This window comes from Antechinus flavipes, chromosome 4 (genome assembly GCF_016432865.1).
Source record: "Antechinus flavipes isolate AdamAnt ecotype Samford, QLD, Australia chromosome 4, AdamAnt_v2, whole genome shotgun sequence".
Lineage (NCBI taxonomy): Eukaryota > Metazoa > Chordata > Mammalia > Dasyuromorphia > Dasyuridae > Antechinus > Antechinus flavipes.
Window position 1 is genome coordinate 177,860,763 of NC_067401.1, and position 19,349 is coordinate 177,880,111.

The window sequence follows — 19,349 nt, forward strand, 5'->3', positions numbered from 1 at the left end:
ATAGCCTCTGTATTATTGCTATGTGCTTGTGTAATACTTCCCATGCTGATGGGTTTGTGCATAATAAGACCCTTGAGCCCAGAAACCTGCTAGCAACCCCCACTTCCCTTTGGTGCTTTTCATCTCCCTTCCTGAGATGTCCGGTAGGGCGTGATCATCTCCTTTTTAGTGCTTTCACTTCCTTTACTGAAAAGTCAGGGGGGTCATGATCACCTCCTTTTTGGTGCTTTCACCTCCTTTCCTGAGAAGTCAGGGAGGGTGTGATCACCTCCTGGGTGATCCCCCTTGGGGGCTCTGACCTCCCTGAGGAGTCAGGGATGGCATGACCACCTGTGTTCTAAAACAAAAGAAAGTGGGAGATGTAATGGGCTGAAGCTTGAGTTGATGCACTGAGGTCCCAAGCACGTGAGGCTAAATAGTAATTGGACCATACTCTATTAATATATATGCTTGGAGAAAGAATGGCCCCCGCCCACTCTTTGTGCAAGTCCTGATGTGTTGTATAGGAAATGACGATTTTGGTGGGTGGAGGCAGAGGGGCAGAGAGAGAGGCAGAAAGAAACTGCTGGCTCATTCCTGTCACAGCTTCTCACATTGCTAGCGTGATCCCCCTTCACCTCTGCTGGCTGGCTTCTTGTCGCAGCTGCTCACATTGCGATCATGATCCTTCTTTACCTCCACAAAGAATAAAGATCAAAGATTTTCCCCTAACCTGAATTCCTGATTCCGGCTGATTTTAAATACATGGTCATCACAGGGGCACAAGAAGCTTCTGCTCCCCATTGTAGTCCTTATCAGGAGGCCTGCAAATCCCCTACAAAACCACCCTCTTATCAAAAACAGAACCTGGGGTCCCACAATATTCAATTCCTCTTTCTTCCCAAGCTAGATTCTGAGGCCACCCAGCCCTCACACCTAAGTCCTTCTCATATAGCGTGGAATTCCCCTTTCTCCTTCCCAATAGCCTGATTCTGCCACAGCTTCCACTCAAAACCCTAATTCAGTTACCCCTTCTAAACTGTGCCCCTTGAGGAAAGTTGCTGATCCTCGGGGAGGAACTCTATGCCCTTTTCAATGTCATATCTTTCCTAAATAAAGGGGAAACTGGGCCAATACTCTGAGAATCCCACCAAGTATATTGAGGGATTTAAAGCCATTACCCTCCAATACAATCTTTCCTGGGGAGAATTATTTCCTCTTGTTGTATCCTAGAGGAGAAAAAGAGAATCTGGGATCTGGCACAAAAGTTTGGCGATGACATGGCTGACTCCTCCTCTTTTGGTAGATACTCCCCAGAAGCAATAGCCATGCCGATCTCAGACTCCAGATGGGACTACCAAGAGGGGAGTAGAGATAGAGAAGGGACCACCTTTTAACCTGTCTCATTAAAGGCATGAAGAGGGGAACTAAGAAGGAGGTTACTTATGACAAACTTGCGGAGATCACCCAAGCAGCTAAAGAAAATCCTGCCCTCTTTCAGAACTGTCTCGTAGAGGCCCTAAAGACATACCCTAATCTGGATCCCACTTTTCCAGAGGGGACCACTGTCCTTGGCATGCATTTTATTAACCAATCTGCCCCAGATATATGGAGGAAACTGCAGAAGTTAGCTTTGCGGCCCCAAACTCTCATGACCCTGTTATTAGAAGTGGTTTTTGGAGTTTTTAGTAGGGACTGAGCTGCAGCAGAGGAGGAAGACAGCAGGGCCAGAGCGAGAAAGAGAAGGCTCAACTTTTGGCTTTTAGTGTAATGGGCAGGGACACTGGGCACACAACTTCCCTCGGAACCTCTCCCCACCCTTGTCCTAAATGCAACAAGGAAGGAAAAGAACTGACCAGAGAGGGGTAGAGCTGCTGCCTCAAGCCTCTCCCTCCAGTCTTCTGGAAGGAATGATGGGGATTGGGGTTTAGCCAGCCCCACTCTTACTCCATTACCACCCCCAAACCTAGGATTACTTTGGATGCAGCAGGTAAGGCCATTGAATTTCTTTTTGACGTGGGGGCCTCTCTTTAGGTTTTGCTCTGGCATTCTGGTCCCACTTGACCTCCTCCCATAAGGTAATGGGAATTGAAGGGAAACTCCAGAACTGTTTGGAGACTTTCCCTCTGCCTTGCCAGCTTGAGACCTATTGTTTGCACATTCCTTTCTAATAATCCCATCCTGTCCTGCCCTCTTATTAGGGCGGGGATTTAACAGTGAAATTGGGGACTCAATTCTCTCTTCTTAGACCTCTGAGTGATCTTTTTGTACTTCTTTCAAGACCCTCGCATTTTCCCTATGAAATCTGGAAGAAATAAATTCTTCTGTGTGGAGGTCAGAGAATTCCCAGGAAGATAATACATGCTACCCCAAGCTTAATTAAGCTGCAAGATCCTATTGTATTTCCTCATAAATGTCAATACAATACAAAGGGAGGATTGCAACCTTTGATTGAGAAATTTAAGTTTAAATTTTTGGTTCCCTGTGAATCTCCCTGCAATACTCCAATTATTTCTGTTACAAAACCCAATAGGGAGTTTCACATGGTACAGGATTGTCAGGGCAATTAATGAAGCAGACATTCTGATTCATCCCATTGTTTCTAATCCTTATATAATCCTCTCTCAGATTCCAGGAGACACAAAGTGGTTCTCCACCCTAACTTTAAAGATGCCTTTTGTATACCTTTGCATAAAGACTAACAGTTTCTCTTTGGTTTTGAATTAGGGAAGCCAGGGGAACTTCCCCACTAACTAACTTGGATGGTTCAGAGAGAAGTCCCTAAATGCAGCCACGAAAACCCTAAATTTTCTTTTTTTCCTTTTTCTTTTTTTAATTAAAGCTTTTTATTTACAAAGCATATGCATGGGCAATTTTCCCAACAAATTTTTTGCAAATTTTCCCCTTCTTCCTACTCACTTCCCTATCTGGCAGGTAGTCCAAATACATGTTAAATATGTTGAAATATATGTTAGATCCAATATGTGTATAAATATGTATATATTTATAGTTATCTTATTGCACAAGAAAAATCAGATCAAGAAGGAAGAAAAAGAAAAATTGAGAAAAAAATGCAAGTAAAACAACAGAGAGTGAGAATGCTATGTAGTATTCCACACTGTTCCCATGGTTCTCTCTCTGGGTGTAGATGGTTCTCTTCATCACTGCACAAGTGGAACTGGTTTGAATCATCTCAGTTTTGAAGAGAGCCACTTCCATCAGTATTGCTCGTCATATAGTCTTGTTGTTGCCATGTATAACGATCTCCTGGTTCTGCTCATTTCACTTTGTATCAGTTCATATAGGTCTCTCCAATACTCTCGGAAATCATACTGCTGGTCGTCTCTTATAGAACAATAGTATTCCATAGCATTCATATACCATAATATATTCAGCCATTCTCCAATTGATGGGCATCCACTCAGTTTCCAATTTCTTGCCACTGCAAAGAGGGCTGCCACAAACTTTTTGCCCATGTGGGTCCCTTTCCCTCCTTTAAGATCTCTTTGGGATATAATCCCAGTAGAAAAACTGCTAGATCAAAGGTAATGCACAATTTGATAACTTTTTGAGCATAGTTCCAAACTGCACTCCAAAATGGTTAGATCCATTCACAGTTCCATCAACAATGAATCAGTGTCCCAGTTTTCCCACATCCCCTCCAATATTCATCATTATTTTTTCCTGTCAACTTAGCTAATCTGACAGGTATGTAGTGTAATGGTAGCTCAGAGTTGTCTTAATTTGCATTTCTCTGATCAATAGTGATTTGGAGTACCTTTTCATGTAGCTACAAATAGTTTCAATTTCTTCATCTGAAAATTGTCTGTTCATATCCTTTGACCATTTATCAATTGGAGAATGGCTTGAATCATTATAAATTTGAGTCAATTCTCTATATATTTTAGAAATGAGGCCTTTGTCAGATTCTTTGGATGTAAAAATGGAAAACCCTAAATTTTCTAGCCTCAGGTGGCTACAGGGTCTCACCCAAAGTCCACATTGCCTGCCAGTCCATCAAATATTTGGGCCACAATCTCACTCCTACTTCTTGCTCTCTAACTGAGGAGAGACCCTGCTCAAAGAAACAACTGTGTACTTTCCTGGGCATGGCTGGCTCCTACAGGATCTGGATTCCCAGTTTGGGGATTATTGCCAAGCCTCTCTTATGATTCTATTCAAGGCCCCAAAAATCTTCCTTTTGAATGGGGATCTGATCAGGCCAAGGCTTTTAAAACCTTGAAAGCCAAACTGAGCTCCACCTCTGGCCTGGCCCTGCCTAACTTAGAGAAGCCTTTCACTCTCTATGTGGATGAAAGGCTTGGACAGGTTTTGGGGATTTTAACTCAAACTCTGGGATCTGACCCTATAATGCCGGAGAAAGTGAAGCATGATAGAGATTAGAGAGAATTTAATATTTTATTTGAAAGGGAGAGATTTAATGGGACCAAATGGATCCATGGTTTGGTCCCAGGACTAAATGAAACTATTGTCTCCATGAATCCAGCAAACAATGTGAGTTCTCAATGACTTATACACACATGGCTCAGACACAGGGGGTAGAGTCAGGATGCTGAGAGTGGGAATGGGACTCTGACAGGGTGGGGTGAGCCACTGGAGATGAGGATGACATAATGGAGAGAGGCACCCCAGAGATGGGGAGAGGCATCTTGATTAGATGGTATTTCATATTCTGATAGCTGGGATGGGGAGAGGCATTCTGATATTCTAAAATATAAGATCTTTTATCCTTATAAATATTAAGATGATTAAGAGGGAGGGGTGGTTTTGCAGGATTGAGCAGAACAATTATAAACTGAAGCAGAACAATTAGGGAAACTGAGGCAGGGCAATTTAGGGAAACTGAGTCAGGATAATAAAAGAGAACTGTGGTATAACAACCCAGACTCGTTGCTTATTTCTCAAAGAAACTGGACTCAGTTTCCCTAAGATGGCCTCCTGCCTCAAAGCAGTGTCTGTCACAGCCCTTTTAATTGCAGAGACCTTGGGACAGCCATTAGAGTTTTAACTCCCCACCACGTCTGTCCGTAGCATTTTAGAAGTCAAAGGGCACCAGTGGCTTGTCAGTGGGAGGCTTACTAGATATCAGGTTCTCCTGCTAGATACTCCCGACCTGACTCTCTGAGTATGCTACACCCTGAATCCTGCCACCCAGCTCCCTGACACCTCCCAAATGGAAGAAATTATCCATAATTGTGAAGAATCTCTAGATTCTGTCTACTCCAGCAGATCTGACTTAAGGAAATTCCCCTTGAGAACCCAGATGGGGAGTAATTTACAGATGGGCTGAAATTTCTTGAAAATGGGGAAAGAAAGGCAGGTTATTGTGATGACTCTTAATAGCACCCTGGAAGCTAAGGCACTGCCTCCTAGGACTTCTGCCCAGAAGACTGAAGTCATTGCCCTAACCAGAGCTTTGGACCTGGGGAAGGGAATGAGAGTGAACATCTATACTGACTCCAAATATGCTTTTCATATTTTGCATGCTCACCGGGCTATATGTAGAGAGAAGGTTCTGTTGACATCCTAGAATCCTCCATTAAACATGCAGGAGAAATTTTACAGCTATCATAAGTTGTCCATGAACCCACGGAGGTTTCAGTCATATTTTGTAAAAGACACCAGAAAGGAGATTCACTTCGGGCTAAGGGAAATAGGTTTGCAGATTCAGCTGCTAAAGCTGCTGCTCGTTTATCACTGACCATGGCACCTTTAATCCCTCAGCTGCCTGATTCCTATAGTTCACAGGGAAAAACACTTGCAAAAGAAAGGGAGTACATCCTTCCTCCCTCTAGATGGTTTCAGACCCCTCAGAAAACCTCTTAATCCCAGAGACAAGTCAGTGGACACTAATCTTTGGTTTTCATCAGGCCACCTGGGAAGAAATGCTCTCCAAACCCTGGTGAAAAGTATTTTCACTGATCACAAGTTGGGAGAAAGAATCAAACAGGTTTGTCAGGCCTGCCCAATTTGTGCCCAAATGAATCCTGAGAGAGCTGTTAAACTTCCTCCTCTCCTGAAACCAGTTCAGAGAAGGGGCACATATTCATGTGAGGATTGGCAAATAGACTACATATGTGCTCCTTGTAGAGGTTTCAAATTGCTTCTAGTCTTTGTTGATACATTTACTAACTGGATAGAAGCTTTTCCTTCCAGGATTGAGAAGACTCAGGAGATATCAAAATGCTTACTGAAAGTAAGTACCACGTTTTGGCCTTCCTAGTGAAATGGAAGCTAACCCTAACCTGCTTGTGCACTCCTGAGACCATGGGAACATTATTTCAGTTTCAGCTCTATCTGCAGTCAGAACTTTGTTGTCAGCTTTTCACTCCCTAATGCAGGTGGTATTTTCTGTTTCTAATTGCGGGTACACACAGCCTCCAGATGTGCCACCTTAAGACCTTGACAACTTGACAAATATAAAACTTAAAGAAATATCGTCTCCTTGTTAACCTTTACCGCCTGTCTGGGAATGGAATTTTTAGTGTGATAATCTTTGCTGCCTGTCTGGGGATGGAAGTTTAGTGTGATAAATGTTTTGGAGCATTTTTGGTGTGTTTTTCCCTTTAAATATGTGTCTCCGAAACTGCTCCAGGCTGATTCCCTTTTCTGATGGGGTTCAGTCGCAGAACAACAATTGGCCAGCCTTTACTTCTCAGGTAATGGAAGCTGTAGCCAAAGTATTCAAAATCACTTACACTTCCACTCTGCTTGGCTCCCTCCTCACTAAACTGTGCTTAGAAACTCAAGAGGATTGGATAAAGAACCTCCCATTAGGACTTCTTAGAGTCAGAATTGCCCCCTGGGAAACCATTAAGCTGAGCCCTTTTGAATTTCTGTATGTATAGAGAGCTGAAACTGAATCAGACAAGAGAGCAATTAAGGCTACCTATTCAATGTGAGACAATGACTCTATTGGCATATATTTGGATGATGGCTTTCCTCACCATTGCTGCTTGTTGAATGTTTGATAGTAAGATAATCGTAGGCAAGGATTGGAGGGTGGAGGGAGAGAAGTGAGAGGCACTTGGCAGCAGGACAAGGAGGAGAGAGGCTAGAGACTCTGGACTCCAGAATCCAGGATACATCTCTCCTTCACTTCTCCCTCTAAAGACCAAGGACTTTGATTTATCCTGACTCTGGCTAACCCTGAGGCCTTCCAGAGAGCTAGCCCATACTTCACATGTATGGAATGCCTTTCTTAACCACTGACATTCTTGTAGATCCAGAACAGCACCTGGTCACTCAATTTGCTACTCAGCTTGGTGCAGTTCAGAAAGCCCTTTCTGAATATGCAAACGAGTATCTCCCTAAACCTACAGATGCTTATGCTCATATTGCCTCCTCTCTAACTCCTGGGGACATGTTGATTTGAAAACCTGGAAGCCTCAAGGGTCTGACCCTCTAGGTGTAAAATGGAAAGGCCCATATAAAGTCATTTTGACTACTCCAACATCAGTTAAACTGGAAGGGTGCCCCAGCTGGACTCATATTTTTAGGATTAAAAATGCTGCTTCTATTACCTCTCCTTCAGATACCTCAGGATATTCCTGTGAGCCTACAGAGGACCTGAAGTTTCTCTTCCACAAGAACCCTGAAAAAACTCTGGAGAAAGAAAGGTGAAATTATCTATAATCTCCTTCCCTCCTCCTCATAAGGACTATACTCCTGATACTTTCTCTCCAGCTTTCCTGGTCTTGCTCTGTGGGCCCTCACCAGTGGGGTAACTTCTTATTCAGATTAGGGAACTCTGAGGGCAATGGGGGTGTCCAGGATTGTTGGGTGTGCCATCAACACTCCCACGGTCCACAGATGCAATCTAATGTATTTTTTGCAAAGGTCCCATTCCCACATGTCACCATCTCCTCCCTGGACGCCACCCTATTTGTACTAGCCATGTTTACATCCCTGATGTGGGGATGCTGACTTGTACCACCAATACTGTTAATGCAAATGAGTGTGACCTCTCTCATGCCTGCTGCAATTTCACCTCAGCAACTTGCACTAGCTGCATAGGTGAGTCACAGGCTAAATTTACTTATGACTATAGACTTCCCCAAAAAATAACTGATGGGTATCCATTTTGGGATTATCCTGGCAAACTCACTCAATAGTTCTACAGCACTTTCCTTGAAGTTTCTTCATAACCTCCTGAAAACTAACATTCTGATTGATAGAATGTTATATAACTACAATCATCCTTAGGGACAAGTAACCAGGAGACTGCTACAAAATCTGACCTCAGGTGCAGATAGGTTAACTGCTTGGGGAAGAGGGTTTGCTTGTATTTCTACATATGGAGAAGGAATCAGATGGATGCCAACGAGCTGTATTCGCCTTGTCCATCAGAGAGAAATAGAAAAAGAGAAAAACCTTAAAACAAAGGAGAAGATTTAAGAAACATCTGACACTGAAAAAGCATGGCTGACAATGTGTTACAAGAACTTTAAAATCTTCAGGAATCATTGGATTCCCTAACACAAGATGAACAAAAACTAGTAGGCATCATTGGATTTCTTGAGATGAAAAATTGTTGATGAGACTATTGCAGTACTTCAGAGCTTACAGGAACTATTGGATTCCTGGCACATGAACTAATGGACAATGGACTCCTTTTGGACTATTTCTAGGACTTATGCACATGTATAAATTTTCATGTTGATTCATGTTATTTGTTACGTTACTACTAGCCTGTGTTATATTGCTATGTGCTTATGTAATTATGTATAATATGTGATGGGCTGAGGCTTGAGTTGATGCACTGAGGTCCCAAGCACACGAAGCTAAGTAGTAATTGGACCATATGCTTGGAGAAAGAATGGCCCCTGCCCACTCTTTGTGCAAGTCCTGATGTGTTGTATAGGAAATGACATTTTTGGTGGTTGGAGGCAAGGGAGTGGAAAGGGAAACGGAAGGAGAGACTACGCTGACATCTTGACATAGTTGCTCGCATTGCTATCACAACGGCCCTTCATCTCCAATCCCCCTCTGCTAGCTGGCTTCCTGTCCCAGCTGCCCATATTGCTATTGCAATCCTTTTTGGCCATGTTGCTATCGCAATCCTTTTTCACCTCTTCACTTCAATAAAGATTGAAGATTTTTCCCTTAACCTGAATTCCTGACTCTGGCTGATTTTAAATACGTGTTTATCACAGTAATGCCTTCCATAATGATGGATTTATGTACACCTTGTTTCATACCTGTTTCAAGTGAGCCCCTTTAGAAACCCTCTAATCTGATTTGACTTCCTATTTCTTTTGGTGTTTTCATCTCCCTTCCTGAGATGTCAGGGAGGGCATGACCACCTTCTTTTTATGGTGTTTTCACTTCTTTTTTGAGCAGTCAGGGAAGATCACCTTCTTTCTGGGGTTCTCACCTTCTTGAGAAGTCAGGGAGGTCATGACCACTTTATGTTCTAAAACAAAAGAAAGAGGGAGATGTTAGAATCCTAGTGTTAACTCAATGGAATTGATATAATGCTATATCACTAACAAAACCCAACAGTTAGAGTTACAAAAAGAAATTCCATTTAAAGTAACTACTGATTGTATAAAATATTTAGGAATCCATCTGCCAAGGGAAAATCAGAAATTTATGAGCAAAACTACAAAACACTTTCCACACAAATTAAATCTGATCTAACCAACTGGAAAAATATTAAATGCTCTTGGATTGGGTGAGCAAATATAATAAAGATGACAATACTACCTAAACTAATCTATTTATTTAGTGCTATACCAATCAGACTCCCAAAAAACTACTTTATGACCTAGAAAAAATAACAACAAAGTTCATATGGAAAAACAAAAGGTCAAGAATTTCAAGGGAATTAATGAAAAAAAAAATCAAATGAAGATGGCCTAGCTGTACAAGATCTAAAATTATATTATAAAGCAGTAGCTACTAAAACCATCTGGTATTGGCTAAGAAATAGACTAGTTGATCAATGGAATAGGTTAGGTTCAAAGGACAAAACAGCCAATAACTTTAATAATATAGTGTTTGACAAACCCAAAGACCCCAGTTTTTGGGATAAGAATGCATTATTTGACAAAAATTGCTGGGGAAATTGGAAATTAGTATGGCAGAAACTAGGCATGGACCCACACTTAACACCGTACACCAAGATAAGGTCAAATTGGGTTCATGACCTAGGCATAAAGAATGAGATTATAAATAAATTGGAAGAACATAGGATAATTTACCTCTCAGACCTGTGGAAGAGGGAGGAATTTATGACCAAAGAAGAACTAGAGATCACTATTGACCACAAAATAGAAAATTTTGATTATATTAAATTGAAAAGTTTTTGTACAAACAAAACAAATGCAGACAAATTAGAAGGGAAACAATAAACTGGGAAAACATTTTTACAGTCAAAGGTTCTGATAAAGGACTCTAATTTATAAGAAATCAAACCGTTCTCCAGTTGATAAATGGTCAAAGGATATGAGCAGACAATTCTCAGACGAAGAAATTGAAACTATTTACAGACATATGAAAATATGCTCCAAATCATTATTAATCAGAGAAATGCAAATTAAGACAACTCTGAGATACCACTACACACCTGTCAGATTGGCTAGAATGACAGGGAAAGATAATGCGGAATGTTGGAGGGGATGTAGGAAAACAGGGACACTGATACATTGTTGGTGGAATTGTGAACACATCCAGCCATTCTGGAGAGTAATTTGGAACTATGCTCAAAAAGTTATCAAACTCTGCATACCCTTTGATCCAGCAGTGTTTCTACTGGGTTTATACCCCAAAGAGATACTAAAGAAGGGAAAGGGACCTGTATGTGCCAAAATGTTTGTGGCAGCCCTGTTTGTAGTGGCTAGAAGCTGGAAAATGAATGGATGCCCATCAATTGGAGAATGGTTGAGTAAATTGTGGTATATGAACGTTATGGAATATTATTGTTCTGTAAGGAATGACCAGCAGGATGAATACAGAGAGGACTGGCAAGACTTACTTGAACGAAATGAGCAGAACCAGGAGATCATTATATACCTCAGCAATGATACTGTTTGAGGATGTATTCTGATGGAAGTGGATCTCTTCCATAAAGAGAGCTAATTCAGTTTCAATTGATCAAGGATGGACAGAAGCAGCCACACCCAAAGAAAGAACCCTGGGAAATGAATATAAACTGCTTGCATGTTTGTTTTTTCTTCCCGGGTTATTTATACCTTCTGAATCCAATTCTCCCTGTGCAACAAGAAAACAGTTCGGTTCTGCACACATATATTGTATCTAGATATACTGTAACCTATTCAACATGTAAAGGACTGCTTGCCATCTGGGGGAGGGGGTGGAGAAAGGGAGGGGAAAAATCGGAACAGAAGTGAGTGCAAGGAATAATGCTGTAAAAAATTACCCTGGCATGGGTTCTATCAATAAAAAGTTATTAAAAAAAAAAAAAGGAATTGATACAATGCTTGTGTTCACACCTTTAGAGAGCTCATATAAGCAAGAAGTATTTAAGTACTCATTGAAGTTCACAAGTATGGGAGATTCACAAAGTTAACTTTGTAACTTTGTGAATTCACATCTCCCTTGAAGCTCTTAGGAGCAGAGAGCACTCTGGAAGGAAACCCATAATCCTACTCTCAGATCCCATAATCCCACACTCTCAGAGAAGGAGCATAAATAGAGCTTCAGTCAAGTTAGTTCAGCTGAAAAATTGAGAGGGGGGTGTCAAGTCAGTTCAGAGCCAGAAGCCCTCTCTTGGAGGCAAGAGAGATTCCATTCCAACTTTCACCTTGGTGCTGGCTGGAGACATTCAGAGTTGAGCTAGAGGAGTGCTGGCTGGAGGGTGAAGAAAGCAGAGGCAAAGGACAAAGCTGCAAGAGCTCTTAGAACCAAGGAGAGAGAGAAGCCTCTAAGAAAGCTAACTGGGCTTGGAAAGAGATAAAACATAAACGTTTGCATTTTATCAGCATTTGGGGTGATTATTGATTTTAGCTGAAACTAAGGCCTCCTCCAGAAAACCTCTCTGAGAAACCTGCTCTCTCCCCCAGAGAACCATTATATTTTAAAGAAAAAGAACACCACATTTTGTTTGAGTGACCCTTCGATATGTAAAAGAAGGAAAATCTGAAATAAAACATTACTTTTAGGGGCAACCCAATTCAGGCCTGTATTCTACTAGTGTAGGGTCAACATTAGAAGTAAAAAAAGCACTCATAGGTCATTCAATAGTTAAATGGATATTTGCTTAGTCATAAAATAGAAAAGACACTCAACAAAAATATCCAAGTACTTAGCTTGAGTGGAGGAAAATATCCAAGTACATAGCTTGAGTAGAGGAAATTTTCTTCATCTCCACATAGAAAAAATCTGGTTAGCATGGCAGAGAATAGTAACAGCAATCTTAATGATGAGGTGTGGGAAGGGAGAGAGATCCCATCTACTCAGAGATACAGGTCCAAATGTGAAAGAATTAATGAACCCCAAAATCAGTGGCAAAAAGGAAAATTTATTTTTCACTAAGAAGCTTTCTTAGCAGACAAATCCCTCAATGAGGAAATTTGCAAAGAATGTGTTAAAAGAAACCTATTTTATGAGCAGATCTTGGTGGGCTGGTCACAGTTTGAGCTGATTATCAGACCAAGATCTCCCAAATGAATGAAATCACTTTGAAGGCTTTTTCCCCCCAGAATTTGTAATTTCCTGAGTGGGGATCCAGCTACCCAAGAAATCAATGGGGAGGTGATTTGCCTTAGAAACTCAATAAGGTATTTAAAATTCCCATCTCATAATCTAGCACTTTACTATGGGGTATTCTGGTTGAAATGTTTAACAATCTCTAGGAAAAAAATGCAGGGAGGGCAATATTTTCATTTTAATCTGCATTATTAATACATTTCTCTCCATTTTTTTTTTTTTTTTACATCCGGAACAATCGCCAAAACAATAAATCAAGTCCTAAGTGCCCATTCAAACACTAGGTCTAAATTCTCACATTGAAAATTTAACAACTGGCTCTCCCTAGCAAGGGGGACACACTACTGAATCAGGGAGGGTTTTCCATTTTATATATTAAAGAGTGCCACGGAGGTACTGTCTGGCAGTAAGCCTTCACGGGTTAATTTTGAAGTCAAGAATGAGAGAAAATGACAAACATCAGGGAGCTAGCGTGGCCCGGAAGTGCCTGTGGTTCCCTCGCTTCAGCTCCGCTGAGCCTGCTCCGGGAGTTCCGCTTGGGAGTTTCTCGGTTCTTGACCGCGAGTGCTTCCAGCAGTCGTTTCTTCCTTCATCTTTCAAGGTTGCTGGGGCCTGCCTGAGGCGCCTTAGGTGAGCGAGGCGGGGAGGGAAATACACTCGGGGAATTCCGGGCTAGCTCTGGGCGGCTTCCCTAAGTCACAGCCAGCTCCAGGCAGTGCGTGGAAATTGGCCGGCGGACCTAGCAGACATCGGAAGAGGGAAGAAGAAAGAAAAGCCGCAGATTCTGGGGGTAGGAAGAAATTCTGTCGTCACACGGAGGCGTTTGGTGGGAGGGGTCACTCCCGCCTCCTGCGAGCTCCAGCGCCTTGTTGCAGTAGCACCTCCCCACGCCTTGGGTTCAGCTTCGAACCTAGGCCACTTTCCATGGGGTGGTGACTTCGAATTTGTTGGATGGAGACCTGCTTGAAAGGAATCGATCTTCCCGCATCAGTGGAGGCGCCGAAGGAAACTTGGGGGGCTTGACTGGGGCCCTGTGTCCCGAAGCAGGTGCACCTTTTTTGCCTGCAGGAGCCACTTGCCGTGGGGCCTCAGAGCCTTGTAGCCAGAAAAACGAGAACTGTTTGCCCGTTAATGTTTCTGTTAGCTTTTCACTTAATTTAATCAAATGTTTCTCCCTTATTTTTCTTCATTCGTTTTCCTGGGGTTGCGTTATAATAGAAACTGGTCAATGAGATACAGAGCCTTTTGTCAAATCACTTTTTAGTTCTAAACTCTTCATAAAAAGTTCTTACTGGCGTGTGTTTATTCATCTTGTATTAGGGAAAATGATTTAAATTACTACTCATAACTTAGGTGTATATAAAACACAAGAATTACCTTAAAGCAGTATGTCCAGTTTAGTTATATACATTTCAAAGCCTTAAGCATATAACTATATGCTCTTCGTTATGCTATTCGTGCTTTCTGGTTCACAATTCCTATATGTTGACTTCCTCCTCTATCCTTATTCCAATTAAAAAAAAAACAACTTTAAGATTCACAGCAGACATCACATAGATAATTGGTGCATTACAATAGCCTAATCTTTGTCTGAATCCAGCTTTACTCTGCTCTGTTCTTATCTACATAACCATAACAAAGGTGCCATCATAAGTGATTCCTCCTCCAGTCTGTATCAAATTCCCTGTTATCCTTTTCAACTGTAACACAACTTTCAGGAATTCCTTATTGCTGACCAGCCCTCTAATAACAGGTATATAAAGTAGCTTTTAGCTGACTTTTTCATGATTCTATAATAATTTCTCATCCTTCAGGAATTTCCTGAAAAATCAAAAACCCCAGCTGGAGTGAGCCCCCTAATGAACTATTCCAGTTCAGAATGGCAACATCATGGGGTGCTGCAACCTTGAACAATCAAACTCCTAAAAAACAGTTGGAGTTTCTGGCAGTGAAGATAGAAGAAGAGGAGGAACACAATTATATTTGGAAACCTAATCTGCACAGAAGCAATTCCTCTAACTGGGAGATGTCTAGGCATCGATTCAGGAATTTTTGCTACCAAGATACTCCTGGGCCGCGGGAGGCCCTGAGTCAGCTCAGGGAGCTTTGCTGTCTGTGGCTGAGGCCAGAAAGTTGTACAAAAGAACAGATCCTGGAAATGCTAGTGCTGGAACAATTCCTGAGTATCCTACCTGAGGAGCTCCAGTCTTGGGTCCTGAACCATCATCCAGAGACTGGAGAGGAGGCAGTCAGCCTGTTGGAAGATTTGGAAAAAGAGTTTGATGAATCAGGACAGCAGGTAAAAAAGAAGAATTACTCTACTGGTTTATACTAATCTAATTATATTAACCTTCTGGGAGAGTAAGTCAGGTTAAAGGAGTAAAGCCTTTCAGGCTTGGATATTACTTTAATGATTGAGAAAAACTTATCCTCTATTTATTTTTGTATTAAAGTTATAATGAATTGTGTACTTGAGGCTCTCTCCTTCTGTTTCATTTTATGTCAGTGCTGTTTTTTCTGAGGTGTTATTTCTAGGTCTCACAGTGGTTCTCTCAGAAGCAAAAATGTACCTAATTGCTTGCCTCCAGGTCCCAGCCAGTATACAGGGAAAGGAAAGGCTCTGGAACAAGATGACTCCTCTGAGCTCAGCCCAGGAATCTCAGTGGAGTATACAGCTCCAGCCTGTGGAGACCAAATTTAAGTGTGAATCTCAGGAACTCCACTCCCTCCAAGAGAGAGGTGAGTGTTAGGGTTCTCGGAGATCTTCCAAAAACTGAAAAGAAGTGCCCTTTTGATTGAAATATTCTTAGGAAGAGTAATAGAGACAACAATCACAAATACTTTTTAAACTCCTTGTCAATTACTTTGAGTGTCTTTCAGAGATGTACTACTGAGACTGTAGTAGTATTTTTAAAAAGTATTTTTATAAGTCTCAAAAATAGTACTAAAAACAGATTTTCTTTTAATTCTAAGTGTGCAATCTAACCATGAATTTAATCTAACTCTCCTGTTATGCTCAGTGTAGAAATCATTGGATGTCTTTTCCATGTAGTAGTAGAAACACTCTTTTCTCCTCCCATAGTTGAAGAGACTTCCTGAAAAAATGAACATTCTAGGATATCTCCTTCCTAAGGCATTGATGGTGTGATCTTATTATTGCATGTAATCATTATTATCTGCTATTGCATGTCTGTGATTATGTGGCAGCTGCTTGGAAGCATCTTCCTTTTTTCCCATTTTCTTCCACACTATTCTTAAGGCCACTTCTAGAAAGCACCTGTGGTGCCATACATTAGGGATATAATGTGAATAAAGCAAATGAAATTCTATGTATTTGTTTTAGCCTTAAGAATGACAAGAACTTTGGACTTTGGGGAATATATTCTACAATTTGAACATATCATATGGATGTAGATATTTAATATATAAATTAAAGATTCCTATTTCCAGAATGAGAGGAGGCCACATGGCAGACCTGTTCTCAATCAAGACTCCTTTTTTTTTCATAGCCCTCCAAGTTTCTGCCTGCTTCCCGAAAGAGAGCTATAAAGACCCAGAAACAGCCGTTGTGCTTCCTACTCCAAGGGTTCAGGTGAGCTACAACCCCACAAGTCTTCACAGAGCCCCCATAGCTACTGCTTAATTATGAGCTTGTCTTCTCCCTTTATTCTAGAACCTGTTCAATAAACTTCTTTGATCCTGATACAAGACCTATTCATATTTAATCTATAGATGACCAAATTTCTTAATCATCATATTTCTTAAACTTTAAATCAAATGCTGCTGCCTACATTGGTACCTTTTTTTTTTCATTTAGTTTATATCTATACTAGCTTTAGGCAATTAGGTCATAGAGAGCCAGACCAGGAGTCAGAAAGAGGTATATCTTTCCAAGTTCAAGTGTGGTCTCAGATACTTACTAGCTGTGTGAACCCTGAGTAAGTCACCTAACCCTATTTTATCTCAGTTTTAACATAAAATGATCTGGAAAAGGAAATGGCAAACTCCTCTAATATCTTCCCGAAGAAAACTCCAAATAGAGTCATGAAAAGTCAGATACGATTGAAAATGATTAAATGACAAGACTAATCTTTAAAATATTCAGTTGATATTTATCTTTTATATATTCTTTAAATTCCGCGTTGCAGAAGAGATTATTTTCCCTTTTGTCCATATCTCCACCCTTATCTTTATAATTAATCTTTTCCATCTTCCCTCGACTGTTATTAATTCTATGACATTTTGTCTGTTAAATTCTTTACTTAGATCTGTTTTTTTTTTTTAAATCTAGTTTTATTTGCCCTAGTTGATATCTCTAGTTTTTATGAGCACAGTACTTTGTTTTCTAAGTTGTCTGCAACATATCTCATTGTTTAGATAGAATTGCTTGTTCTAGATATTTATGGTTTGTGATGTGATTATATCATACTTCTTCCCTTCTTTTAAGAGCTGTTGATTTTGTTTTCTTTATAAAGATTATTATCCTGCTCTTTGATAAAATGCTTGTACCGTTATTTCTAAGTTCTTTTTCCTTTATAGCATTCTCAATAGATCTCAGCAATGAAATAATAGAAATTGAGGGAAGATTTCCTTAATGTTTCAGGGGTTGCTGAAGATGGAGGATAAAGTTTTGTCTCTAAGCTCGGATGAATGGGGGCATCTGGAGCCAACTGAAATGACCCTCTACAGAAGTAACAGTCAGGAGAATTATGGGGACATGATTTCCTTGGGTAAGAATTTATGAAGAATTAGTCTTTATTTAAACTTTTGTTTCTTGGCTTGCATTGTCATTAGAAGCTATGGGACCTTTTATCAAATAAATTATGAATCTAAATTGTAGGGACTGCCCCAGAAGGAGAGCTTTGAGATGATTTAGAGCATAAAATTTTGGACCTATAAAAATCTTAAAAATAATTTAAATGCGTAAAGGCTGAATGCTTTACTCATACTCATTTACCTACTTAATGGCAGAGCTATAATTAGAATCCAAGTCTCCTGAATCTAGTCCAGAATTCTTTTTGCCACTGTTTCATTTTTGTAGAAACTGACAGGTTCCTTATGTTAATAAGGACTTTTACAAAGTTAGAAAATCACAGTTTTCTTATATGTGTGAATTCCATCATTGCGGTTCTTTTTTATTATTATTATAGCTTTTTATTTACAAGATATATGCATGGGTAATTTTTTAGCATTGACCCTGCAAAACCTTCTGTCTAACTTTTCCCCTCCTTCTCTCTACTCCCTCCCTCAGATGGCAAGTAGACCAATACATGTTAAATATTTTAAAGTATATGTTAAATACAATATATATATATGTATATTTCCATGTAGTAGTAGAAACACTCTTTTCTCCTCCCATAGTTGAAGAGACTTCACACACACACACACACACACACACACACACACACACAGTTATTTTGCTGCACAAGAAGAATTGGACTTTGAAATAATGTAAAATTAACCTAAGAAGGAAATAAAAAATGCAAGCAGACAGAAAATAGAGGGATTGGCAATGCTATGTAGTGGTTCACATTCATTTCCCAGAATTCTTTCACTGGGTGTAGCTGGTTCTATTCATTATTGAACAAATGGAACTGATTTGGTTTATCTCATTGTTGAAGAGAGCTATGTCCATCAGAATTGATCATCACATAGTGTTATTGTTGAAGTATATAATGATCTCCTGGTCCTGCTTATTTCACTCAGCATCAGTTCATGTAAATCTTTCCAGGCCTTTCTGAAATCCTCCTGCTGGTCATTTCTTATAGAAAAATAATATTCTATAACACTCATATAATACAATTTATTCAGCAATTCTCCCATTGATGGGCATCTACTCAATTTCTACTTTCTAGCCAGTACAAAGAGGGCGGCCACAAACATTTTTGCACATACAGGTCCCATTTCCTTCTTTAAGATCTCTTTGGGATATAGTAGTAATACTGCTGGATCAAGGAGTATGCACAGTTTGATAACTTTTTGAGCATAGTTTCAAATTGCTTTCCAGAATGGCCTGGATGTATTCCCAATTCCACCAACAATGTATCAGTGTCCCAGTTTTCCCACATTCCCTCCAACATTCAGCATTATCTTTTCCTGTCACCCTAGCCAATCTGAGAGGTGTGTAGAGGTATCTCAGAGTTGTCTTAATTTGCATTTCTCTAATCAATAATGACTTGGAACATCTTTTCATATGGCTAGAAATAGTTTCAATTTCTTCATCTGAAAATTGTCTGTTCATATCTTTTGACCATTTATCAATTGGCTTGATTTCTCATAAATTAGAGTCAATTCTTTATATATTTTGGAAATGAGTCCTTTATCAGAACCTTTGACTATAAAAATGTTTTGCCAGTTTATTGTTTTCCTTCTAATCTTGTCTGTATTAGCTTTATTTGTACAAAAGCTTTTCAATTTGATATATTTTCAATTTGATATATTTTCTATCTTGTGATCAATAATGATCTCTAGTTCTTCTTTGGTCACAAATTCTTTCCTCCTCTACAGATCTGAGAGGTAAACTATCCTATGTTCTTCTGATTTATTTATAATTTCATTCTTTATGACTAGATTATGAATCCATTTTGACCTTATCTTAGTGTACTATGTTAAGTGTGGTTCAGTGCCTAGTTTCTGCCATACTAATTTCCAGCAGTTTTTGTCAAATAGTGAATTCT

The 19,349-nt window shown here is 40.2% G+C and overlaps 1 protein-coding gene and 1 pseudogene across 2 annotated transcripts in view; one reads left to right on the forward strand and one right to left on the reverse strand.

Moving 5' to 3' along the window:
- Positions 1–5,705, reverse strand: part of LOC127561398 (28S ribosomal protein S10, mitochondrial-like) — a 47,967-nt pseudogene extending 42,262 nt beyond the window's left edge.
- Positions 5,706–12,470: 6,765 nt separating this feature from the next.
- The window catches only part of LOC127560749 (zinc finger protein with KRAB and SCAN domains 4-like), a 50,396-nt gene continuing 43,517 nt past the window's right edge, over positions 12,471–19,349 (forward strand). For both annotated transcript variants that reach the window (XM_051995585.1, XM_051995584.1), the window contains exons 1-5: positions 12,471–13,302; positions 14,487–14,971; positions 15,261–15,411; positions 16,182–16,264; positions 17,276–17,402. In XM_051995585.1, coding sequence (XP_051851545.1) covers positions 14,552–14,971; positions 15,261–15,411; positions 16,182–16,264; positions 17,276–17,402 — 781 coding nt within the window. In that variant the 5' untranslated portion in view covers positions 12,471–13,302; positions 14,487–14,551. The remainder of the gene's footprint in view (positions 13,303–14,486; positions 14,972–15,260; positions 15,412–16,181; positions 16,265–17,275; positions 17,403–19,349) is intronic.